Source organism: Salminus brasiliensis, chromosome 21 (genome assembly GCF_030463535.1).
Source record: "Salminus brasiliensis chromosome 21, fSalBra1.hap2, whole genome shotgun sequence".
NCBI classification, from domain to species: domain Eukaryota; kingdom Metazoa; phylum Chordata; class Actinopteri; order Characiformes; family Bryconidae; genus Salminus; species Salminus brasiliensis.
In genome coordinates, this window is record NC_132898.1 from 22,269,931 (window position 1) to 22,294,205 (window position 24,275).

Consider the following 24,275-nt stretch of genomic DNA (forward strand, 5'->3'; position numbering starts at 1 on the left):
AAGGATTTCTGAAAGCTTTTATTGTGTGATTTTGTAAAGCTAGCAGCTTCCACTGCAGCACCTGTGCAGTTTCTAGATAGTTTACATTTAACCTAGAAACAAAACAAAGGGTCATACATACACACACACACACAACGTCACACACATCCAAACGTGTGTGGAAATTCAAGAACGTATACACACAAATGCTAAAGAGGTGATCCAGTATTTTTCATCTTATTCTTCTCCTGCTGTGTCTGTAGAGTACGGCTGCTTACCACAGACTATCATTTCAACATGAGTCTCTGAACTTAGGAAAGAACAGAAACACACTGACTCTACACTCATAATAGAAGTGAGTGGGCAGATGCTGAAGTCCCTCTGTCAATGTTAATGCAAATCAAAGTAGCCTACCCCTGAAACATCAGCTTAGTTTACAAACACCTTTCACTAGAGAAAATATGAGTGCTATATAAAAACGATGTATTTTGCATAAATATCTACTTATGGAATTGAGCATCTGCTCACTGATTTCTATTATAAGGGAGTTCCGAGTCAGTGGGCTCTATCTTACACCCTGCGCAAGGAGCGTCGAGATGCTCATTGCTATCCTACACCCCGCCAACAGCCTACAGTCAGGCATTCATTGCTATCTTGGCAGTGAATAGTCAACACAGGTGCGTGCCCAACATTGCATACACCCCTGCTTCTTACACACACATGGACACGTAGCAGTGCGCAAACCAGTTGCCAGCAATGCAGACTTTTACGCCAACAGTATAGAGAGTGCAAAATAAAATATGATTATTCTAGAGGCGAGGCGCTCCATCTCTTTAGAAAGCCTTCCCAGACCGTACGCGATGCTCCACTGAAATAGCAATCCGCCAAAGTCAGACCGCACCTGTCTCTTAAAGGAAATGGAGAGTGACATGCTGATTAGTTTAGTGCAACACACCCATGATTAGTTAAAAGACTTAGTACATGGAAGGCATACTTTTGCTGTTGTTAAGATGGCCAAGACACACTGACGTGCCCTAAATAAAGCTGTGCAGTGTGCGGTTCATTGCTCACCTAAAGATCACTAAAATAGGGCCCGGTATGTTTCTGCTCTTATCTAAGTTTAGTGACTTGTGTTGAAATTATAGTCTAAATAGAATAAGATGAAAAATACTGTAATATTCCTTTAAAACCATGTTGATATTCTAAGACATACAGACTGGGAACAAAAATCAAACCGAAAGAAAAAGAAACAGAAACAGAACGGTTACAAATAATTCAACAGATAATAAACATAATAATGGCCTCTCCTGCCTGAGGCATGATATTGTATTTGAATATGCACTATTAAAAGCTCTGTACCGCATCATGTTCAGACAGTACCTTCTAAACACACAGATAAACACAGACAAATAAATAAAGCTGAGAAACAGGATCAGAATGAGCAGAACGTCAGTCTCTCCCTTTAAAGGGGATTATTTCAGTCCGGTTCAATTCTGTCGTCAACATTTAGAGAACGAGTACAGACTGAAAACGTAATAAAAAAAGCACTTATGTGTGTCTGATCCACAGCTGGAACATCTGAAGCTCAGAAACTCCACTAAGCGTCTTTGGTTTCTCCCATCAGATCAACTTCTTACAAAGCAAACAGCTCAAACAACTCAAAATGCAGAATATCTGTTCAACTTCTGAGTAGAAGATACAAAAATAACCACAAAAGGCGAAGAGCAAAAATACACGTTATAAAAAATATATTACAATTTCAGAAGAGCATTAAAAAAGAGCTTATACAGGAAATACAGCCGTCTGCATTCAGCTCATACAGTATCAACCTTTGGTTAAAATCCAGCATACAGAGTAATCAGATGTGTGTGTTTGTTTGATAAATGATGGGAACAGTAAATGTCTTTACATTGTTAGTATATGGAAATATTGATTAAATCCAGTATGTATTAATAAGAAGTGTGCTGTAGCCAGCAGTGCCACTGTATTAAAGAATACTCCAGACTGTATATCTGCTGCATCTGTAGCATACGATCAGTTACCACAGCACATCGTTTCAACATGACCCCTAAAACTTCGAAAAGGACGGAAAATCTGTTCACTTGAAATTTGATTATATAGAAGTCAATGGGCAGATGCTGAATTCTGTCAATAAACATTTACCGTGGATTTTGTGTTGAACACTTACAAACCCTTCAGTGAAAGGGGATTGGTTCTGTCAGTGTTGGGACTGCTTTGCTTTAACATCTACAGACGAAATTCAGCATCTGCCCATCTGTTCATTTGTATCGTTAGGGATGGTGACTGTGTGACGGTAAAGACAGCTGTATATCTTTAATTCCTCCAAAGCAATGAAACACTCATTAGAATGGGATTGAACGGTTGCTGTATTGACCAAATCAGGCCCCGTTCATGCCTGGCATTAACATGCGTGTCCTGTGACCGTCTGTGACCAGACTTCTTATTCATTATTTCTGCTGGAAAAGGGGCATGGCACATATTAATATACCAATATAATAATATAATAATAATGCCGGCCAGGAATGTCACCTTCATCCATTAGTTAGTTAGTTATTGTAATGTGTATAGCTAACTCGTGAGGACAGTGTGGTCTCACGGTTATTAATGTTATGTATTTAACAGCTGGGCGGTGCTTTGCTCTCTAATGTGGTCATAAGTGTCTCTGACCACGTCCAAAATTGGTTTGAGTGATCAGATTACAGTGCGTTCTTGAAACACATTGTACACAGTTCACACATGTACTTTGTGCTGGCCACTAATGATCGGATCACATAGGACGCTTTTTAATGCCAGGTGTGAAGGGGGATCCAGAGACCCCTTTAACACCAGGTGACTTCATGTGACTTGTATCTGAATTGTATCCTGATCAGATTTCAGCCACATGTATTTAAACTTGGCAGTAAAATGCATTTCTGGTTATTGTGATTGAAATCCAATTGCTGGGTGGGACAGATTATGCAAATTCTGCATTATTATTACTGGTGATTGGTTTGTACTGGGAGGGGTTTGGTTGCAGAAGGTGTCTTTGACAAACAGATGCGTTTACACTGCTATAACATGAGGCTCCAATGTGGCTCAGATCAGCTCCCAAAGTGGTTTAAGGGATTGGATTTGTTTCTGTTTAAAGGTCTTGGCCTTACCCAGATATTATCCTGATACCTAAGACACATTAAGTGACCAGGTGTAAACGGGGTGTTTGTAAACGCATACAGGTGGGTAGTCCCTCTTTGTGGATAACTCGCTATCAGAGTTGTAACTGTAAATATGAACATAGCCCAAACTGTTGTAAGCTGTCCCCTACCTGATGCAGGAGGTACTGGTGGACAAAAGTATTGGGACACCTGCTCGTTCATTCATTCATGTTTCTTCCGAAATCAAGGGTGTTAGGATGTTGGTTGATCACCACCCCACCTCATCATTACCCAACCCAACCAATTAGTCTAGGGACTAATGCTGTCTTCAAATGTCAAATGGAAATACCATATTTAGGAGGTGAGTGCACACGTCATACTCATGGGCTCCATCTGTGCGAACTTCTAATGAGGCAGAATAAAGAGCAGTAGAACTGCTGTAGAGCTGAACCCAGTGAGGGAAAAAGACACAGCAGGTTTTCTAATATCAGCAACAGCCTGATTAGGATCGTCTACCTTAATCAAACTGAATATTTAGTGCTGCACACTCTCAGTGTTTTACTGTTTTACACTGTCTAGGTTAAAAAACTCTCAGGACCCCGTTGTATCAGTATAGTTCTAACGGCATTATCCAACCAGGAGTAAGTTTATCATTACTGTCATGATTACAGGACATGATTTGTCCTATGATCATATAATGACACTCTTTGTCATGTGCAGTCTGGACTGTCTGGAAAGTGTGAAAGGTACAGCCACAGAGGGTCTGGGTGGAGTTGTGTTTGTTGGAGTTGTAGGAGCTGTTGGAGCAGTGTCCAAAGTTTAACAGTAACATAAAACTGGATTATTTGCAGGTATAATTGAATTAAATGGTTCTAAAGCTAGTCTTGTGAAGTGTGTGCTGAGGGAGGGCGTGTCGGTGCAGAATGAAGGCAGGGGCAATCCACTCATCTCTTTCCTCCTTTCATGTATGATGGAATGGCCCCCCGAGCTGTAAGCCCCTCAAAGCGCTTGTAGGTGTAGTTAACAAACACCCAGTCTTTGTTCTTATACTCCGCCTCCACATGAGCGCTGACCACAGCCGATGCTGCTGAAAAACACAGACACACATAAACACACAAATATAAAAAAAAAATACAATATATAACATGAACAATATTGTATGTAATGTGCACACTCATATTAGAATACCATGAATACCTACCTAACAACCCATGGCTTGGATGACACTAGCGAGACATTGTAGCATGGACTTAGTCTTAGATAACTGATTGCTCTGTACTACATTGTTCCCCTCTGGCATCAATGGCCCGTGGAACACCACTGTTATCTGGTTGGGAGGCACTCAATTAGAAGTTTTACTGTTTTCCATTATTATCCATTATTATCATGCCCTTTTGGACAAAGGTGGTAGTGGTATCTTTGAAACCAATAACTTGTGATGTTCTAGAGCTGTCGTAGTGAAGGTGTACAGAGAATTAACTTATCATATTTTGAGTGCCTCCCAATGGCATAACAGTGGTGCCCCAGGGGCCATGGATGCCAGAGGGGAACAGAGACTCCACCAAGTGGTACAGAGTAATCGACACACTAGTGTGGACCAGTTAACCTCTATAATGAACACCTTTTGTCACCTATTACAGCCCATGCAGCGACATCCCGCTAGTGTCATCCAAGCCAAAGGTGATTATGTAAGAAGCCCTAGGAGGAAAGTTTTTAATTCTAATTTTCATAGGGGACCAAACCCTTTGCACAGTGCTGTATGTCAAAACATTACGACCATTATGAACATTACTAAACATTCTCACCAGCGGGCTGTAAAATATCTGACTCTGGGAACTCGTCGAAGTTTGAGGTGTCATCAATGCTTTTGATTTCAATGGGAATAGCAGCGGGTCTCTCCCTATAGGAAAACATACATACACACACACTACATTAAACTCACAAACAAAAGACAGTAACAACTATTCAAAGCTCTAGACAGACACCACAGTAAGAGTTGTTAGAAAATTAGATAGAGATAGAGGAGTTCTAGATGCCACAGTAAAAAAAATTATTTCTAGATAGATCAGTTCCTAGATAGATTCCACAGTAAGAACCACTGGAAGGGAGTTCTAGACAGATGATACATTTCAAATAATAAACCTTATATGGTCATAATCGACACCCTCGAAGAATGGGTTCCTCTTTATCTCCTCCACTCCTGCAGCTCCGATACGATGGTCTGCTTCACAGCAAAACCTGCACACACACACACAATAAACATGAGGATGAGGTGTTTGGGGTGTACAGGTGCGGTGCTAACCCGAGGATGAGGTGTTTGGGGTGCACAGGTGTGGTGCTAACCCGAGGATGAGGTGTTTGGGGTGCACAGGTGCGGTGCTAACCTGAGGATGAGGTGTTTGGGGTGCACAGGTGCGGTGCTAACCTGAGGATGAGGTGTTTGGGGTGCACAGGTGCGGTGCTAACCTGAGGATGAGGTGTTTGGGGTGCACAGGTGCGGTGCTAACCTGAGGATGAGGTGTTTGGGGTGTACAGGTGCGGTGCTAACCTGAGGGTGAGGTGTTTGGGGTGTACAGGTGTGGTGCTAACCTGAGGATGAGGTGTTTGGGGTGTACAGGTGTGGTGCTAACCTGAGGATGAGGTGTTTTGCTCTGTCAGATATTGGAACTTCAGGGGGGAAGATCAGCGTCTCTTTCCAGTTCATCACTTTCTTGTATGTCTCCTGAGGAGTCTCTGAGCAGAAAGGAGGGTAACCTGCATAAACACAAACAAAATGAACACTATATGTGAGTTTAATCTCATTGGCTGAGCCACTGGAAAACACCGCTGGTGTAAAATACTGGATATTGAATTGTGTATTAATGAAAATTCTCTGAAGAGAGAGAGTCTTCTTAGCTGCAGCTGTAATGTTCATCATGATGCTCAATCCAAACATCAGAATGAGCTTTTGCCTACACAACATGTCTAAATGTTTGTGGACACCCCTTCTAATGAATGCATTTAGCACACACAGCTTTCAGGAGCAAATAAACATGAACTTATTGGCTCTAAGCCTAATGCGAGGCATGCCAGGCAGGCTTGAGCTGTGGTGCAGTGGAACTGTGTTCTCTGGAATGATGGTGCACAATCCAATCCTTTTGGGATGAGTTGGGAAGTTGTGGATGAGATGGGGTGTTGATCATCCAGTATCCTGACCTCACTATTGCTCTTGTCGCTTAATGCTATTAAATCCTCACAGCGCTGGACAGTATAAACAGTTACTATGACAAAATATAAGGATAAGCACTTTTTAATATCCTGGATTTCAGAAGAAACGATGAAGGAGCAACCGTCCCAATACTTTTGTTCATATAATGTATGTGGTTAATCAAGTTTGGGACTGCCATCAACACAGATAGCTGAAAATAGAAAAAAGACCCAAATCCATTTTGGGTCCTTATAACCCAGACTTCAGGGAGTGTTGTTTGGGGGATGGTGTGGTGTTAAGAGTTGCTAAAGGCAACATGCAAATGTAAGGTCAGACAGTGGAGCTCGTACCAATCAGCATCTCGTACATGATGACCCCCAGGCTCCACCAATCACACAGCTTGTTGTAGCCGGTCTGCATGAACACCTCCGGGGCGATGTAGTCAGGGGTGCCCACAGTGGAGAATGCCTAAGGGCAAGAACAGAACAAAGACCAATGTATTAAAGTGCATAAATGCAGCATTATAACTTCCTTAACATGCACTAAGACAAACTACGGGATACTTATATACCTAAAGCCATTAAAGTGATAGTTTGGCCAAATATCCTTACTTTAAATGATCCGCCACAACATGTTTGCCCAACCAGTTAATACTAAAGCTATGAGGCTAATGTAGCTAACAATTAATGGAAGCCTATGCCCCACCGATTAGCATGGTGCTTACTGCATGACAACATTTATAGATAAAATTAATAGAGTCATAAAGGCAGAAACCATTTAAGCAAGTCTGAGACTGATATTTTGTTGAAGTATTAGTGTGATCTTAACAATGCATGTGTGTGTTATTACCAGCTGTCTTCTGTTCCGCTTCCAGGTCTCCGCTTTCCTCTTAGAGTTCATGTTCTGCGAGGCTGTCCCAAACACACACACACACAGACACACAGATGTACACATTATAAACCAATAGAAACTCTGATCACTGACTCTATGTTTATTTGGGATTATTCTACATAAAGTTAATTACAGGTAGACACACTCACTGACCACTGATTTTTTGTAAATTTGGGTTTCCTCTAATGTTATATAAAGTTAATTACAGGTAGACACACTCACTGACCACTGACTATGTTTATTTGGTTTTATTTGAATGTTATATAGAGTTAATTACCTGTAGACACACTCATCTATAGGCATGCTGGGAAATGTAGTGCTGTGTGTATGTGAGGAGGTGATTCCACTCACTGAAGTCGTTGGTCAGGCTGTGGCTGAGGTTTCTGTAGAACTCAGTGCGGTGAGCTTTCTTCAGACCCGTACACAGACCAAAATCACTCAGCTTAACATGGCCCTGTAACACACACATACACATACACACACATACAGAGATAAATATTACACCATAACATGTTCTCAAGCATAAGTAGCTTGGTCAAAGACGCTTGCAGCATTGTATTTAGATTTATACAGATTTCCTAACATTATTATACATTATTTAGATATATAATATTATTTTGCTCTATAATTGTCTATTTTTGTGCTGCTGTCTGTTCTGTTTACATTAAATAGTATTGCATATTCTGAGAGAAACTGAAGAGGGGAGGAAGAGAAAAGCAGAAGAGGAAGAGGGTGTGGCGAGAGAGAGAGAGAGAGAGAGAGAGAGAGAGAGAGAGAGAGAGAGGGAGAGGGATAGAGAGAGAGAGAGAGAGAGAGAGAGAGAGAGCGAGAGAGAGCATGTTTGCTGTCTCTTCCATCCTGAACATCAGCATAACACAAACACACACAGACCTATCCAGCAGGGTAAACAGACCATTCATGTTGTATATGTGTGAGTAAAGGTCTACGTGTGTGAGAGAGAGAGAGAGAGAGAGAGAGAGAGAGAGAGAAAGAGAGAGACCTTAGAGTCCAGAAGCAGGTTGTCTGGTTTGATGTCTCTGTGAATGAAGCCCAGCTGGTGAATGGAGTCGATCGCCAGAACTGTTTCAGCCACATAAAACTGAGCCTCCTCCTCTGACAGAGTGTCCTTCTTCATCAGGAGCGTCATCATATCACCTACAGGAGGTGCAACCACACCACACTGCTGTACTGCCCTACTGCAATATACACTTACACACAGGCAGATAGACAGATAGACAGGCATGCAGATAGACAGACAGACAAACAGATGGATTGATAGACAAATGGATAGACAGATATATACGCAGAAAGATAGATATTTATATAGAAACATAGACAGATGGGTAACCCAACAGGCAGACAAATACAGACAGATGCATACAGATAGATGGATTGACAGATAAACAGACAGACAGACAGATGAACTAAATTATTGCTTTAATGCTGCTTCCTCACCTCCAGGCAGGAACTCCATGAGCAGGTAGAGGTTCTGTTTATCCTGGAAGCTGTAGAACATCTTCACCACCCACAGACTGTCTGCCTGCACCAGGATATCCCTCTCAGCACGGATATGACCGACCTGAACCCGTCAACCCATCACACACTCATTTAGTTATTGTACACTCATTCATTCATTCAGTTATTGCACATTTATTCCAGCTGTTATTACTCTATTATTTATGACCTTGGCATTAGCTGTTAATATAAGAGTTATTACACTATGTAATAGACTTAATAAAGTGTGTTTTTCACCTGTTCTTTCTCCAGCATGTCTGCTTTGCGCAAAATCTTCATGGCGTATACGTGACCCGTGTCCTTCTTCTGCACCAGACGCACCTGATACGCACACACACACATACGTTGTAATAGGCAATACCTCAATTTGAGTGCACAGATTGATCAGTGAGAGTGTTTATTGTGGTGTTTATCTGAGTGTTTATTGTGGTGTATATATGGGTGTTTGTTGTGATGTTTATAATTGTGGTGTGTATGACATTACCTCTCCAAACGCTCCCCTGCCAATCACTTTAAGGCTCTCAAAGTCGTCCAGCCCGAGTCTCGTCCTCTTTAAGCGCAGGAACTCTGTTTCCTTACGAGCATGCTGAGAACGCCGCATACGCTTCTACAACACACACACAAACACCTTAAATGCTATTCCACCCTAATGAGGACATGATGATGTTGACACAATAAGTGCAATAATTAAAATGAAATAAAGCTAAATAAACAAAGGTTAAGAGAGTAAATTAATAAACTGACTTCATTTATTTAAAAATCAATGTAAACATTTACATTAAGGCTCAAATTTACCTCTTCATCAGGCAGCCCCTCCTCCTCCATCACCTTTTCCAGCTTCTGCTGCCTGAAAAAAAGTTCAAATGCTCATTTTAAATGAACAAAATTCAGCCTACATCAGTTTAGCTCCACCCATTCATCTGAGAGCAGATTACACTCGTCCATTCAGTCTACATCAGTTTAGCTCCACCCATTCATCTAAGAGCAGATTACACTTGTCCATTCAGTCTACATCAGTTTAGCTCCACCCATTCATCTTAGAGCAGATTAGACTCGTCCATTCAGTCTACAGCAGTTTAGCTCCACCCATTCATTTAAGAGCAGATTAGACTTGTCCATTCAGTCTACAGCAGTTTAGCTCCACCCAATTATCTAAGAGCAGATTACACTCGTCCATTCAGTCTACAGCAGTTTAGCTCCACCCAATTATCTAAGAGCAGATTACACTCGTCCATTCAGTCTACAGCAGTTTAGCTCCACCCATTCATCTAAGAGCAGATTACACTCGTCCATTCAGTCTACAGCAGTTTCAGTCCAGACTGCTTTGTTAATGAGGCACAGGGCACAGGGCAGCCAATCAGAACAGAGATGATTTACTTATAGGAGTGTTGAGGGTACAGTAACAGAAACAGTGTGTTTAACGCTAAGGGATAAGGAGAGGTTGGAGTAGAAATAATTTAGGACTGTGACTCTGTAGGTGCAGCTCAGGGGGGGTAATAAAGGATAAGCCTTTTTAAACAGAACTGAGCGTTCCTCACTGTTCCTCTGTATACTTCCTCTCTGCAAGGGCGTCTCCTCTCCTGCATGTGTTTACTGCACGCATCACTTCCTGTCTGAACTCTCAGTGCTCTCTCTCTCTCAGCCCAGACTGCCCAACATCATTAGTGTCTGTGCGAGGGGCAGAGACTCCCCTTTTACATCACCTCCTAGTGGATCTGTAGACCTGCTGCAGCTTTAGATTCAAACTCTGATAAAGAACTAAAGAGTTGAGACAATGGAGGATAGAAACGGTTACTAAGCAGTGACTGGAAGGAGGATGACAACTATGACAGCGCTCACAAAAAAACAAATTCATTTTATTTTCTTAAATAAATATCACTTCTCCATTCTGACAGATGAGGCCAGTGACCAATCAGAAAAGCTTTGAGGAAGATCTGCCCACCTTAATAGAAAAGCGTCCATTTGATGGACAGACTGATGGTTTGTGTCAAATGTCAAAGCAGTGCTACAACAAAAACACACAGTAGAAGCAAAGTGTTGCACCCACCTACAAACACCACTTCTTATTGGGATTTTCTTTTCCACCTTAAATTGTGCAGCTGTTACATTCTGGTCTGCATCATTTAAGGTGGAATTTGATTTTGGAGGAATTTTAATTTGGAATCTTCTTTTTTCTCTTAATTCTGTCCCTTCTCTCAGTCAGACTAGTAATAACCATAAGCACAATACCAATAACTGTAATAATAATAATTATTATTATTATTATTTCTATTGGTTATTAATTTATTTTAGGGACTTTTAGGATATCCAAGGTCACTGTAGCATTTGCAGCAGTGCAGACACTAAATGAAAAACATTAACTGTGCAGTAAGCAGAGCAGAACCACAGGAGGTCTGTGTGTGTGTGTGTGTCAGGTCATGCTCTGCTAACCCTGAAGGACACTTCTCCTTCTCTCTCACACACATACACACACACCACATTGATTGGGCTGTTGGTTGTTGTGGTTCTTTAAATGTTAATAAGAAATAAAGTGTCTCTATATTAACTGGGTCAGCACTTGAAGGAGCCGTTCAGAAGGTTCTGGTTTCTTCAGCGTTCAGCTCTTTGGAGAAGATGATTGTGTTTATAGACTAAAGTATAGTCAGTCACAGCATATTCTAACCCACATCCATTTACCAAACTAATGAAGATTCTGAGAAACATTTTAAGGCATTTGCGTTTCCAGAGGTGAGACAGGTGACAGTCTACGTCCAGTGCTTATTACAACATTACAACATTAGCCTAGCATCTCTAACTAAAGATGCACATGTCAAATACCAAACATGATCGTCTGAATCTGTGGTCAGAAGTTAATCGTGACTCTGTGATTTTACGCTGAACTGAACTTTTAAATGTTCGGCTCCTATGTCTGTGTGTGTGTTTAGAAGCTCAGCAGCTTCATATTGCCCTGTCAACTGGACGGGGCAATATGACAATATATTCATTGTAACAGATTACATCACAGTCAGTATTTCTGAGTATACGGTGGGTGGGGTCAGTAGTTAAATAACACTGACCAGCGGCATGTTTCACTAGAGATTTTAAATAGTGTTGTTCACTGGATTCGAAGCAGTGTGCACAACAATCCCGGTATTTATATTTCTAAAAGTAAGTGTGTGTGTGTGTGTATGTGTGTGTGTGTGTGTGTACCTCATCTCTCTCTCCTCATGCTGGGTGATGAGGTTAGAGTAGAAGTTCTCCAGAGTGACCTTGGCCATGGTCACTCTCTCTTTGGTGTGGTTACTCAGCAATGAACCTGAGGACTGACCCCGCATCGCCATGGTTACCTGTAACAAACACACACACCACTGAGCACCAGGTTTGAAAAACGACCTAAATATGTGCCACATTAATTTCGAAAAAAAAAAATAATTATTATAATTGTTGTTAATAATGAAATTATTAAAATCTATAACACTGTTATTACCATTACCATATTACCATTATTTTTTAGATTATTTGACATGAATTAGAACTGTTATCAAATGTTATTAATAATTATTAGTTTACTTATTTATTGTTTTATTTATTGCTATACATTACTTGCCATGTATTAATTTTGTTCATTTATAATGATGTCACAAATATACTGTTATTATTTGCTCGTTTATTGTTACTATTAGCACAACAATGACAACAATTATGCCTTACCAAGTCAGAGCTTTTCTATTGTCTATTTCCACAAACACAAACACACACTGCATAATTTGCATGGCTTGTGAAAAAACACACGGCCCAGACATTCTCCAGTTACAACCACTTCCTGTTTTAAAACAAATCCATGAAAATCCATCTTACCTTCAACACACACACACACACACACACTGCCGCAAATACAAATAAACTCTGCCTGAACATGCCTCTCCTCCACTGTGTGTGTGTGTGAGAGAGAGAGAGAGAGAGAGAGGAGCAGTGTGTGATTTGTGGGCTGAAGTCGCCGCAGACGTGACTAACTTTAGAGTCAACTCAGAACAGAACAAAAACAGGAGAGGAGAACACAGACATCCACAACCCCGACACTGATCACATTCCTGATCAAATGACACTGATTGTACTTAACTATTGATTACTGATTGCTGACTGGTTGATTATAAGAGCTGGAAGGTGAGCTGAGGTACAAAGACAGGCTGAGTTGGTATAGAGGTGAAGCAGTGTGATATAAGGCAGTTATAGAGTCACAGCTCCACTCCCACTCAGCAGCCGATGGTTATTATGTCGGTGATGTTGATGGTAATGGCTTTTATGATGGGGATAATGGTCGAAGAAACCGTTGGTGACTGTGATCACTGTGGTGTTAGTGCTGACTGTGACTGATGATTTTTGTAATGGTGATGATGCATGTGATGACTGAAATTGTGACGGATAGTGTTGATCATGACGGTGATCAGAGGTAATGTGATGACAACAGTGACGTGATGGAGATGGGATGATAGCAGCGAGTGTGATGGTATGTGACTGTAATGGCAGTGGTGCTGTGTAATGAGGTGGTGAAGGTGATGTGATGACTGTGATGATAACGGGCTATTAGTCAATAAAACAACATGTCTGTACTGAATCTGGACCCGAAAACCAAATCTAATGACACTGATGTTTCTGAGTTTTAATGCTCACACAGCTTTAGGTCCTAATTCACCTGGTTCTCGGTACAAACTGCTGTATGGTGTGCACCCGTGACCCAAAATCTTCTAAAAACTCTGTTAAAACAGTGTCTCATGCTTTAGACAGTGTATTCATAACCATCTGGTGGAAGAACTTTCTGTGAGTTCACCACCACTGTGAACAATTCTGACTGGGCAAGTTTCTCTGGACCAGAGCTTTTCACACCAAACCCAACTCTGAGCGACTTTGCTCTCATCTAAGCTGTGTGATTATGCAGAGCATTGGAGGAAATTCGGTGGCTGAATAAGTGAGTGTGACTAGTCTCTGTGTAAAGGCCTACAGGAGCCGGAGCTCCGGGCTGAGAGGAGGACCTGCCTCCCCTACAGTCTGAGCAGTAGGGCTGAGGAACAGGGGAGAACCGAGGAGAACAGTCCTGAAGGGGAATCCAGAGCGATGACGTGGTCAGGAAAACTTTCTTACACCAGACAGGACCGATATCCCCCATAGCTGTGAGCGCGCACAGAGGAAGGCTCGGGCACGCGCGGCTTTAGTAAATAAAAGGCTTGTTTACCTGCTTTAGAAGTTGGTCTATGCTCTGTTCCTGGATGCTCCTCTCGAGGCTTTTGTTCTCGGCCAACTGACATCGAGCCAGTCCCAGCAAACACACACACTCACACACTCACACTCACACACACACACACACACACACACACAAATGTGCTTTGAAGTTCTGTCCTCGCGAGCTTCCTTAACTTAAACACTCTTCATGTGTTTAAAGTTCAGATCTCTCTCTCTCTCTCTCTCTCTCTCTCTCTCTCTCTCGCTCTCTCTCTCTCTCTCTCTGTCTCTCTCTTCCTCGAGCGAGCTGAGGAAAAGCGAAATTTCAGGCTAAATGCGGAAAGCCACGCCCACCACACACACACACACACACACACACACACACACACACACACAAATAGCCACACACACACACACAAAACCACAAGTAACGGTGCAGGACTCGTTTAGCAATCACACACCCTTTCACAATACACTCACTGTTCCCAACAGTACTGCTCTTAGCTACTGACACACATATACAGACAAACTGTCTGTAGAGATCTAAATAAAACCTTTAAAACAGCCTTAAAGCCTAATCTGCTGCAGTCCATCATCACACTCACCCAGAAATATCTGTTACTGCATTTCCACAAGGCTCACAAAACTCATTAATGTCGTTAAGCTTAGCTAATGTTAGCAAAACTGGACATCATTGTTATTAATATTAGAAATATGATTAATATGATCATTTAGCACTTCAAAATTATAAGATAAAATAACACTTTATTGATCCCAAAGAAAACTGCACAATGATCACAATGATACAAATATTTTTTATCATTGCTAACTAAAGCTAATCTAAGCAAACATGGATATTCTAATAATTTCTAATACCTATTCATGTTTAGACATTGCCTTTAACATCCATGCACATCATCACAGAAATAGAACAATTTCTTCTCCCAGAAATATTTGAACTAACTTTTAACAACACTCTTAAACACAGTAGCTAGCTATAGATAAACGTGGCTACTCTTGGCATACATGACAGTGTTATAAATACAGTTGTTATTGCATTTAGGTTCCATGTCCATCATTATATTCTTTTGCTAAAAACACTCTTCATATAGTAGCTAATCTTAGCAAACATGGCTATATATCTGTTCTAATATTAAAATGATATATATATGATATATATATATGATATAAAGTATACATAGTTATAGTTTTATATATGTTATAGTTATAGATCAAGTCAAGTCAAGTCAAGTGGGTTTATTGTCATTTCAACTACATACAGAGTACACAGTGAAACGAAACAACGTTCCTCCCGGACCATGGTGCAACATAGACAGTGCATACAAGACACAAGTGCAACACAAACAAACAAACAAGTGCGGACAGACAACACAGTACAGACAGAGGATAATAAATAATGACTGTAGTGTGCAAGTTGTGCAATGTGCGATAAATAGAGTCCAGTGAGGTAGTAAAGTTATCAGTGCAAATGCTTGTGCAAAAAAATGCTTCCCATGTTATCTGGGATAAATGGTTGGAAAGAGAGAGAGAGGGAGAGAGAGAGAGAGAGAGAGAGAGGGAGAGTGTAAGATATCAGTTCAGGAGTTGAGTTGTGTTGAGGAGTCTGATGGCTTGGGGGAAGAAGCTGTTGCAGAGTCTGGTCGTGTTGGACCGGATGCTGCGGTACCTTCTTCCTGATGGCAGGAGGGAGAACAGACTGTGTGAAGGGTGGGTGGAGTCATCCACAATGCTGGTTGCTTTGCGGATGCAGCGGGTGGTGTAAATGTCCATGACGGAGGGGAGAGAGACTCCGATGATCTTCTCAGCTGTCCTCACAATGCGTTGGAGGGACTTGCGGTCAGAGGCTGTGCAGGTCCCAAACCAGGCAGTGATGCAGCTGCTTAGGATGCTCTCTATGGTTCCCCTATAGAAGAGGGTGAGGATGGGTGGAGGGAGACGGGCCTTTCTCAGCTTCCGGAGGAAGTAGAGACAATAATATATATGTTTAGATATTGCCTTTAAGCTTTAAAAGTGCAGTCCATCATCACATTCTCCCAGATTGAGAATTTTTGGGCCTCTTGATATGTATATATATATATATAACAGATAATCATTAAATAACATTATATATATATATATATATATATATATATATATATATATATATATATATATATATATATATAAAAGATATATATAACCTCTGTGTACATTATGTAACCATCATATTCTCTCAAATATATCTGGCCAAAACTTTTTCACAATGCTAAAAAATATCTTTAATATAGCTAATATTAGCAAACATGATCATATCTCTATTCCAGCCTTAAGTATAAAACAAGTTCAGATACTATGTTACTCTATAACCATCAGATTTAATATTTTATATTGTATATTTTAGATCATGTATTTCTATTTCATTGCAGATCCTATGTAATGTTGTGGACAGTACAATACGCATGCGCAGTGTAACTCTGCCCACTCTGCCCTGTCGGGTGGCAGTCTGCGCAGCGTCGCGCCGCTTTGACGTTCCAGAAGCCCCTGCTGCTGAACTGCGACGCAGCGGCCGGCGAGTTTTACGTGCTGAGTGTGTGTGTGTGTGTGAGTGTGTGTGTGTGTGTGTGTGTGGTACTGACCCAAAGATCGGTGTGTTTTAGGGGATCTAACCTTTACCCCAGCTGAGGGCCGAACAGCACCTGTGAGAGTGTGTGTTGTTGCTGAGCCGTTCTGCACCACATTCCGGAAACAGCGCTGCGTCTTCAGCAGGTCAGTGACCGCACAAACACACACGCACGTAAACAACAAACAACACGGTAAACAGTTGTTTACTGACGGGAGGTGCAGACAGCACTGCCGATCTCACCGGAATGCCAGAACACAAGCATTAGAAGCCAGAACGTGGCGGTGCGAGACAGCTAGTTAGCCTTTAGCACAGTTATAGGGGGAGCTAGCGCAGACAGTCAACGCGCAGAGGAACCCCCAGTCCGAGCTCGGTTCAGCCTACAGGGGTCCATGTCCACTCTCTGCGGTCAGGTCCGGCTGCTCGTCTCATCCTTGAAGGACTTCCATTAGCTGTGTAGCTGTGCTCTTCTAGCTAGGTAGTTCTGAGTATAACGTCATTGTGCACTACTGACCCGTCTTACGTCACGCTTTGCCTACATACTACTGACCCTTTCCCTTCATACTGACCTGCTGACTGCTAATCCACACAGCTGATCCTTCCTGTGTCACAATAACCTACTGACCACTGTCAGATTACTGACCACTAAGCCACACTACCGACCGATAATCCACACTACTGACCCTTGGTGAGTAATGTCACAGTAACCTACTGACCACTAAGCCACACTACTGACCCTTCCTGTGTCAAACTACACTACTGACCACAAATCCACAACACTGACCTTTACTTTGGAATACTGACTGCTAATCCAGTCTACTGACCCTTCCTATGTCACACTGTACTTCTAACTGCTAAACCACACTACTGACCATTAATCCACAATATTTACCCTTCCTGTGGCACACTAAACTACTGACACCTAAGCCATATTGACTGACCCTTTCTATGTCACACCACATTACTGCCTGTCAAGACAAAGTACTGACTGCTAAGCGAAACTACCCAACGCTGAAACACACTACTGTGTTGGGGTGAGGACTGGTTAGATAATCTTCATCACTCTCAGTATTGGAGAGTGTTCAGTGGGAGCACTTTAGGACACTTAAAGTCTGAAGGACTCCTGTGTGTATTATTTCTGTGCTACAGGGTTCAGGAGTGACTAAACACACAGCAGGATTATACATCTGCACTACAGAACGGTGCTAACTGTAATCCTGCACAGTAATGAGATTACACACCCTTCTGAAACAGAGATTACATTCTGAATTAAAGCTATTCATTAGATGGAGCGCAGCATCAATACAAGAGCAACACACACGCAACAGTACAGCCGACAAGCTCCCACAGAGGGTGGAGTACAGTTGTTCCTTAGTGCTGAGACTAATTTAAGTTAAGTACAGTAATTAAATGCAATTCATAATCAGTACATTACTGAAGCTGTGTATTCTTTAGAACATTAGAGACAGCTACTGATTAATCTCTCCCCTTTCCAGCCAGAGGAGTGTGTGTGGGGAGGGGTGGCCCAGGTGTGTACCTCAGAACTGGGAGAAAAGGTAAGCTGATGCCACAACCAATGAGAAACAGGCTGTTAAATTTCAGTACATCAGTGCATCTCATTTCCGTAATAGTAACCACAGTGTTTGTATTTAGGTGTAGCACGGCCGCAGTGTGGGTGAGCGGCTGTTGGAGGCAGGTTGGGGTGTGCTGGGGGGGTCATGAGTGGGCAGGCAGGGGTGAAGGGCCGGCGGGGGGGCCGGGGGGAGCAGGGCATGGACTCAACCTGCTGGCTGTCTCCTGCGGTCCTGCGGCGGCTTATCGAGCTGCCCGCCCCAGTGCTGTCCCGGCACCAGCTAAAGCGACTGGAGGAGCACCGCTATAGCAGCAGCGGCAGATCGCTGCTGGAGCCCATCATGCAACGCTACTGGGAGTGGCTGGTGTGCCGCATGCCCCCCTGGATTGCTCCCAACCTCATCACCGTCGTTGGCCTGGCAACCAACATCTTCACCACACTTGTGCTGGTGTACTACTGCCCCACCGCCACTGAACAGGTACAAGACTGATTCATTTAGTACAGATAGATTTACTGATATACTTTATGATTCATTCTGTTTAGATACAGCTTTACTAATTCATTGTAAACAGTTGTTTTGTGATTAATAACTTTCAAATAATACATTTATACAGGGCAGATAGTTCAATGTGTGTATAGTGATAGTTGTGTTGTTGTATAATGAGGTGTATGTTGTGTGTTTAGGCTCCTCTCTGGGCATACCTGCTGTGTGCGGTGGGCCTGTTTGTGTATCAGTCTCTGGACGCCATAGACGGGAAGCAGGCGAGGCGCACTAACAGCAGCTCACCACTGGGGGAGCTGTTTGACCATGGCTGTGACTCTCTCTCCACAGGTGGGCCGTAACAAACACCTACACACTTCACTACATCCAACACAAGTCATGACTAACTCCCTCTCTTTCTCTGTGCAGTGTTTGTGGTACTGGGCACCAGTATTGCAGTTCAGTTGGGGACGAATCCAGACTGGATGTTTTTCTGCTGCTTTGCGGGCATGTTTATGTTCTACTGCGCACACTGGCAGACCTACGTCTCCGGCACTCTGCGCTTCGGCATGTGAGTGGTTCACTGAGCACCCGGCGTGGAGCACTAACCCGTTATTTACGTTTACTGCATCAACAGAGACTCTTACTCGGATGCTTTGTTTGCCACTTGAAAACCTTGGGCTGTGTCCACAGCCGCGCACTAGCATTCAAAACAGTATATCTTAACAACACATAATAACACCATTGCTACACTGTAAACAAAATCATTTTAAATAAGTAAACTTAACGTTTGTCATTTTTGTATTTAACATAAGCCCTGTCAGAGGGATGTCTGTCGGCTGAATGGGTGGAGCCAAAGTACTGGAGACTGAATTGGTAGGGCTAAACTGTTGTGGGGTGAATAGATGGGGCTAAACTGCTGTAGGGCAAATGACCCTTGATTACAGAAGAAGCAGATGTATGAGTGTGCTTCAATAGAGTTGTATGACCAGTAGTTGGCCACAGGGAGCGCTGTTGTGATGGTATCTCTGTCCTGGGATGTACAGATTTGACATCACTGAGCTGCAGCTCAGCCTGGCCCTTCTACATACCTTCACTGCTAGCATCGGGCCCAGATTTTGGAACCTAACGGTAAAACTGAGCACCATGCAGCCAATCACGGCCACGCTAACAACAGCAGCCAACCAATCAGCTGCTTGATTTTCCTGCACTGCATGAATAACTGATCCACTTCAAATATATTCAGTCAGTGACCTAGCAGTGAACTGCATGCCTGTGGAATCTGCTCAAAAGTTAATTATATTAATCAACTGATTTATTTATTTGTAATGATTATTATGTGTTAATTAGTTTGACCTGTAGGGGTTTTCCTAGATGAGGTAAAAATTGTTAAATAAACTTGTGACATGTAAAATCTATCTGGGCAATACTTGTGGAATACAAAATGTGATGTTGGTTTGAACTAATAGAGATTGATTAAAATTTAAATTTTATGATTCTTTAGTTCTTAGTTATTATTCTTTAGTTTTTTTTAAATATAGTTTTTTTTTATATAATATGAATAAACTATAGGACTCAAAACTTCAATCTATAATGATTCAAGGCTGAAGGTTTAGCTAGTGGTCATTACCTTAGAGCAACAATTTAGTGTAAAATCACAGTGTCATTGATCTCAGACCCAGATTCAATCAATCAACCAAGACATTTTGGCTATCTGGCATGTACTGCTTTAGTTAGGAGATGCTAGGCTAATGTTGCTAATAAACACTGGACCTCATCTCTAATACCCCCCACACACAAGTTTACTACTTGTTCGCCTAGCATTGTTCCTTGTAGGGTAGAAGTATACACATCAGATACCAGACAGATACCTGCTTGTGTGTGTGTACAGCACTGGTCCCTGATTGGCTCCTGGCTGTGCCGCAGCAGACATGGCCTTTAGGAGAGTGTGATTATGGCTGTATCTAACTCTGCTTTCTCCCCCCCCCCTCTCACTCAGCATTGACGTGACTGAGGTGCAGATCTTCATTATTATCATGTATTTGCTGGCTGCTGTGGGCGGATCGGCTTTCTGGCAGGCTCTGGTAATTCAGAGATTCACCACTGATTATGAAACCACTACAGCATTTATGTTTACATGCACTTTGCAGAGGCAACACAAACTAAAAATGTCTAAAGTGTGACTGCAGCTTTAAAGGCGCTGTATATGATTCTGGAGAATGGCGGTTAATATTTGAACAGAAATTTAATAGCGAAACAAACACACCCCTTCCTTCAGTGCTCCTTCAGAAACTCGGTCACTCAGATATCTGTGGCCATAAAACAAATGGTATAATGTTAATATCGTATCGTGTAGTATATATAATGTTGCTACAGTTGCTGCTGTTAACCAAACCAGTTGTAATTATCTATCACAAACATTCGAAAACACAACTGAACTTTTTGTTCGACTTTTGTTTGTCAGATCTTTCGTTTGTCAGGAAGACCAGACTTTTTTCCAGTGTGCAAACAGACCGGAGAGCTAGCAAACCGCAAGACCACATTCGCTGAATTATTGGACTGAAATCATATACAGTGCCTTTAAGGAAATAAAATCTATTCGTTAGAACTTTATGTCTTTCATTAGCTGCAACAGATTGTTGTCACAATCTCCCAGTGAGTTTCTGATTTAGGTATTCGTTTAGTTTTTTTAATTCTGACTGATCTGCTAGTTGAATTATTAAAGCCTGCATGTAAACATAGCCAATATCTAATAACTAATAAGCTGTTAACATTAACTAATGTAATTTGCCTTTTGAAGTCTGTGCTAATTTTTAATCTGAAATATATATGATTTTGCATCTGTACACTAACGTATTTTGGATTATTCATGTTCTGAATTTGTAATGAAATCCAGAGAAACTGATGTGACACAGTCTGACTCTCCTCTCTGATAGATCCCCGTGTTAAACATCCAGATGAAAATAGTTCCGGCGCTCTGCACATTCGTGGGTGCGGTGGTCTCTTGTACAAGTTATTTCAGAGTCATTTTTACAGGAGGAGTGGGCAAAAACGGATCCACAATAGCGGTGAGTTCCCATTCGCTGTCCTATAAGATTCCTTCTGATATAAAATAAAAGTAGCACAAAGGGTTCTTTGAGCAAAGTCATAGAAGAAACAAACTTGGTTGCATACATATCCATTTTTGTAAAAGTAGTGTAAAGAACCTAAAGGTTTAAAACAGTCGACGTAAAAGGTTCTTCATGCTTATCTCTTGGTTCTTCATGGAACCATAGCACACTCTTTTTGGTGCTATATCAGAGCATTTTAAAAAGACACAGAAAATACAGAAGGTTCACTTGGAGATAATTTTATAGAAATGTTGTTTTCTTTTCTTTCAGGGAACCAGTGTGTTATCTCCAGTCCTGCACATAGGCTCTGTTATATTGCTCGCTATGATGATTTATAAGAAATCTGCTATCCAGCTGTTTGAAAAACACCCCTGTCTTTATATTCTGGCCTTTGGCTTTGTTTCTGCCAAAATAACCAACAAATTAGTGGTGAGTAGCATATTGAAATTTTCCATTTAACCATTAATGGTGCCGCAGTTATATTGTAGAATGGAACATTTGAGCAAGACTTGTTTTGATGTCTAGTTTTCAATGTTTTCCATGTTCACTTTTCCTTCCTAACAGGTTGCACACATGACAAAAAGCGAAATGCATCTTTATGACGTGGCATTTCTGGGCCCTGGCCTTCTGTTTCTGAATCAGTATTTCAACAGTTTTATTGACGAGTATCTAGTGCTTTGGATCGCACTGGTAAGATCAACTTTTATCAGATGTACATCTAAGGTTTAACTTCTAAATTAGGGCTGGTTGATATCTAAGCAATAGTTCATATTTTGGTCACATTTCATATTAAGTAGGCCTATTACGTTTCTGTAACAGCTGTGTAATTAAGGTGGTTTATACAAAAAAAGGAAACGGTTTGCTATCATTAGTGTGAAAGCTCTCTGGCATTCAGATTTTTTGGTGTATATTGTGAAACTTAGTAGTGCCCTGCACCAACAAAGCAATAGAACGTCACACATAAAAGCCATATTCAAAACGGAATAGTTGCAGCCCCTGAATGACAACAGCCATTACTGTATCCTGTTGTTCCAAAAATCTGTATCATCCCTAATATTATCTGACAAGCTAAAATAAAACAAGGTCTAGCCAAGTTAGTTTTCCATGTAGAAATATTGCTGGTCGGTAATCAGCAATACCCGATTATATCGCCTGTGGGCAGTGGTGGCTCAGCAGTTAGAGCGCCGGGATATCGATAACAGGGTTGTGGGTTCGATACCCGGACTCGGCAAGCTGCCACTGTTGGGGCCCTTGAGCAAGGCCCTTTACCCTCTCTGCTCCCCGGGCGCTGGAGTTGGCTGCCCACCGCTCTGGGTGTGTGTGTGTACTCCCTGCCCCTAACACGTGTGTGTGTGTGAGTGTGTGTTCACTACCAGATGGGTTAAATGCGGAGGACACATTTCGCTGTACAGTGTACAGTGACAAATACGTGCACCTTTACCTTTTTACCTTGTTATCACCCAGCCCTAATCTACACTGTAACACAGATTCTTATTGAACACTCTTCATTAAAAACACTATTGTCAGCATTATTCTTCTCTTTCTGCATTAATTAATTGTAACAAACTGTTTGATTGGCAGGTGCTGTCGTTGTTTGACCTGGTGCGCTACTGTGTGAGTGTGTGTAATCAGATCGCGTCACATCTTCATATCTTTGTCTTTAAAATCAAACCTCCAATTTTGGGAGCAGCTCAGTAACACCAAGCAACGCTGCCACTGACTTTCTGCTGTGTGTGTGTGTGTGTGTGTGTGTGTGTGTTTATATGTGTGTTTGCCTGCCTGTGTCTCTCACGCCGTGTCTGGAGGAAGATTAAGTGAATTAGTGATTTGTAGAAGGAGTAATTATGAATTTATACTGGTGTTTCTGGTGGTTTGAGTGTTATTGAGAGCTGACGAAGGTGTGTGTTTGCTTTATTTAAATTATTACTATAAGAAACTAATGCAATCTGTAAGGAAGGCGGGTGAATGGTGTAATAACAGGTGCTAATACACTCCCACTCATTTCTGTGAGAATACTTGTTTAGGTACTCCCTTTTAAATAACAGATTAAAGCTGAAAACAGTGGGAGTGAGTCTGAATAGGCTTCCTTGTTTGTTTTTTCCTGTTCCAATTTGCTTTCATAGGCATTCACTTTTCTCGTTCTCAGTATTGCATGCCTTGTCTTTGTTTTTAAAATTCTGCTTACACAAGTTTCTCATTTGATTTAAATGTAAAAGAAGAACTTCAGTCCACATGAATAATGACTCTGCGTTGTCATGGGTTGCTGCTGCTGCTACTAATGTATTATTTTTATTTTTATTGTTATCATTGTTATTATTATTATTATTATTATTATTAAAGCTGTTTGTAAGTCCTTATTTAGACACATGAAGACTGTACTGATTTGTTTTGTAGTAACAAGTATCATCTCTCACTTTGCTTCATATTGCAGAAAGTGGTAACCTCTGACTGTGTTTTTACACATAGAACAAGGAAGCTTTTTGTACTGTTAATCTAAACATAAGCTTGTTCTCACTTTAGATTCACCTATATCTATGACCTATATCTATGTCTTAAAAATGAAGGTTCCAC

At 41.6% G+C, this 24,275-nt stretch overlaps 2 protein-coding genes and 1 long non-coding RNA gene across 5 annotated transcripts; 2 read left to right on the plus strand and 1 right to left on the minus strand.

The window, feature by feature from the left end:
• stk38b (serine/threonine kinase 38b) lies at positions 1-16,855 on the minus strand. 3 transcript variants are annotated; one of them, XM_072665365.1, is made up of 14 exons: positions 16,784-16,855; positions 11,914-12,050; positions 9,520-9,571; positions 9,209-9,331; positions 8,962-9,045; positions 8,665-8,788; positions 8,210-8,364; positions 7,561-7,663; positions 7,168-7,229; positions 6,669-6,786; positions 5,762-5,885; positions 5,274-5,369; positions 4,937-5,031; positions 1-4,218 (listed from the first exon to the last, which is right to left on the minus strand). In XM_072665365.1, exons 2-14 carry the CDS (start codon positions 12,042-12,044, stop codon positions 4,076-4,078), a joined length of 1,410 nt encoding a protein of 469 aa, XP_072521466.1. In that variant the 5' UTR covers positions 12,045-12,050; positions 16,784-16,855; the 3' UTR covers positions 1-4,075. The 3 variants fall into 3 exon arrangements, with proteins under 3 accessions (XP_072521466.1, XP_072521467.1, XP_072521465.1); XM_072665366.1 differs by lacking the exon at positions 16,784-16,855 and adding an exon at positions 13,934-14,160 and having other exon boundaries at positions 1-4,215; XM_072665364.1 differs by lacking the exon at positions 16,784-16,855 and adding an exon at positions 13,934-14,160.
• Positions 16,422-18,263, plus strand: LOC140542595 (uncharacterized). Its single transcript, XR_011978146.1, has 3 exons — positions 16,422-16,686; positions 18,037-18,096; positions 18,194-18,263. It is a non-coding gene; the product is annotated as an uncharacterized lncRNA (long non-coding RNA).
• On the plus strand, positions 18,259-24,071 carry cept1b (choline/ethanolamine phosphotransferase 1b). The gene is made up of 8 exons (XM_072665367.1): positions 18,259-18,591; positions 18,798-18,945; positions 19,024-19,165; positions 20,594-20,678; positions 21,531-21,662; positions 21,975-22,133; positions 22,269-22,394; positions 23,286-24,071. Exons 1-8 carry the CDS (start codon positions 18,259-18,261, stop codon positions 23,400-23,402), a joined length of 1,242 nt encoding a protein of 413 aa, XP_072521468.1. The 3' UTR covers positions 23,403-24,071.
• Positions 24,072-24,275: the final 204 nt, after the last annotated feature.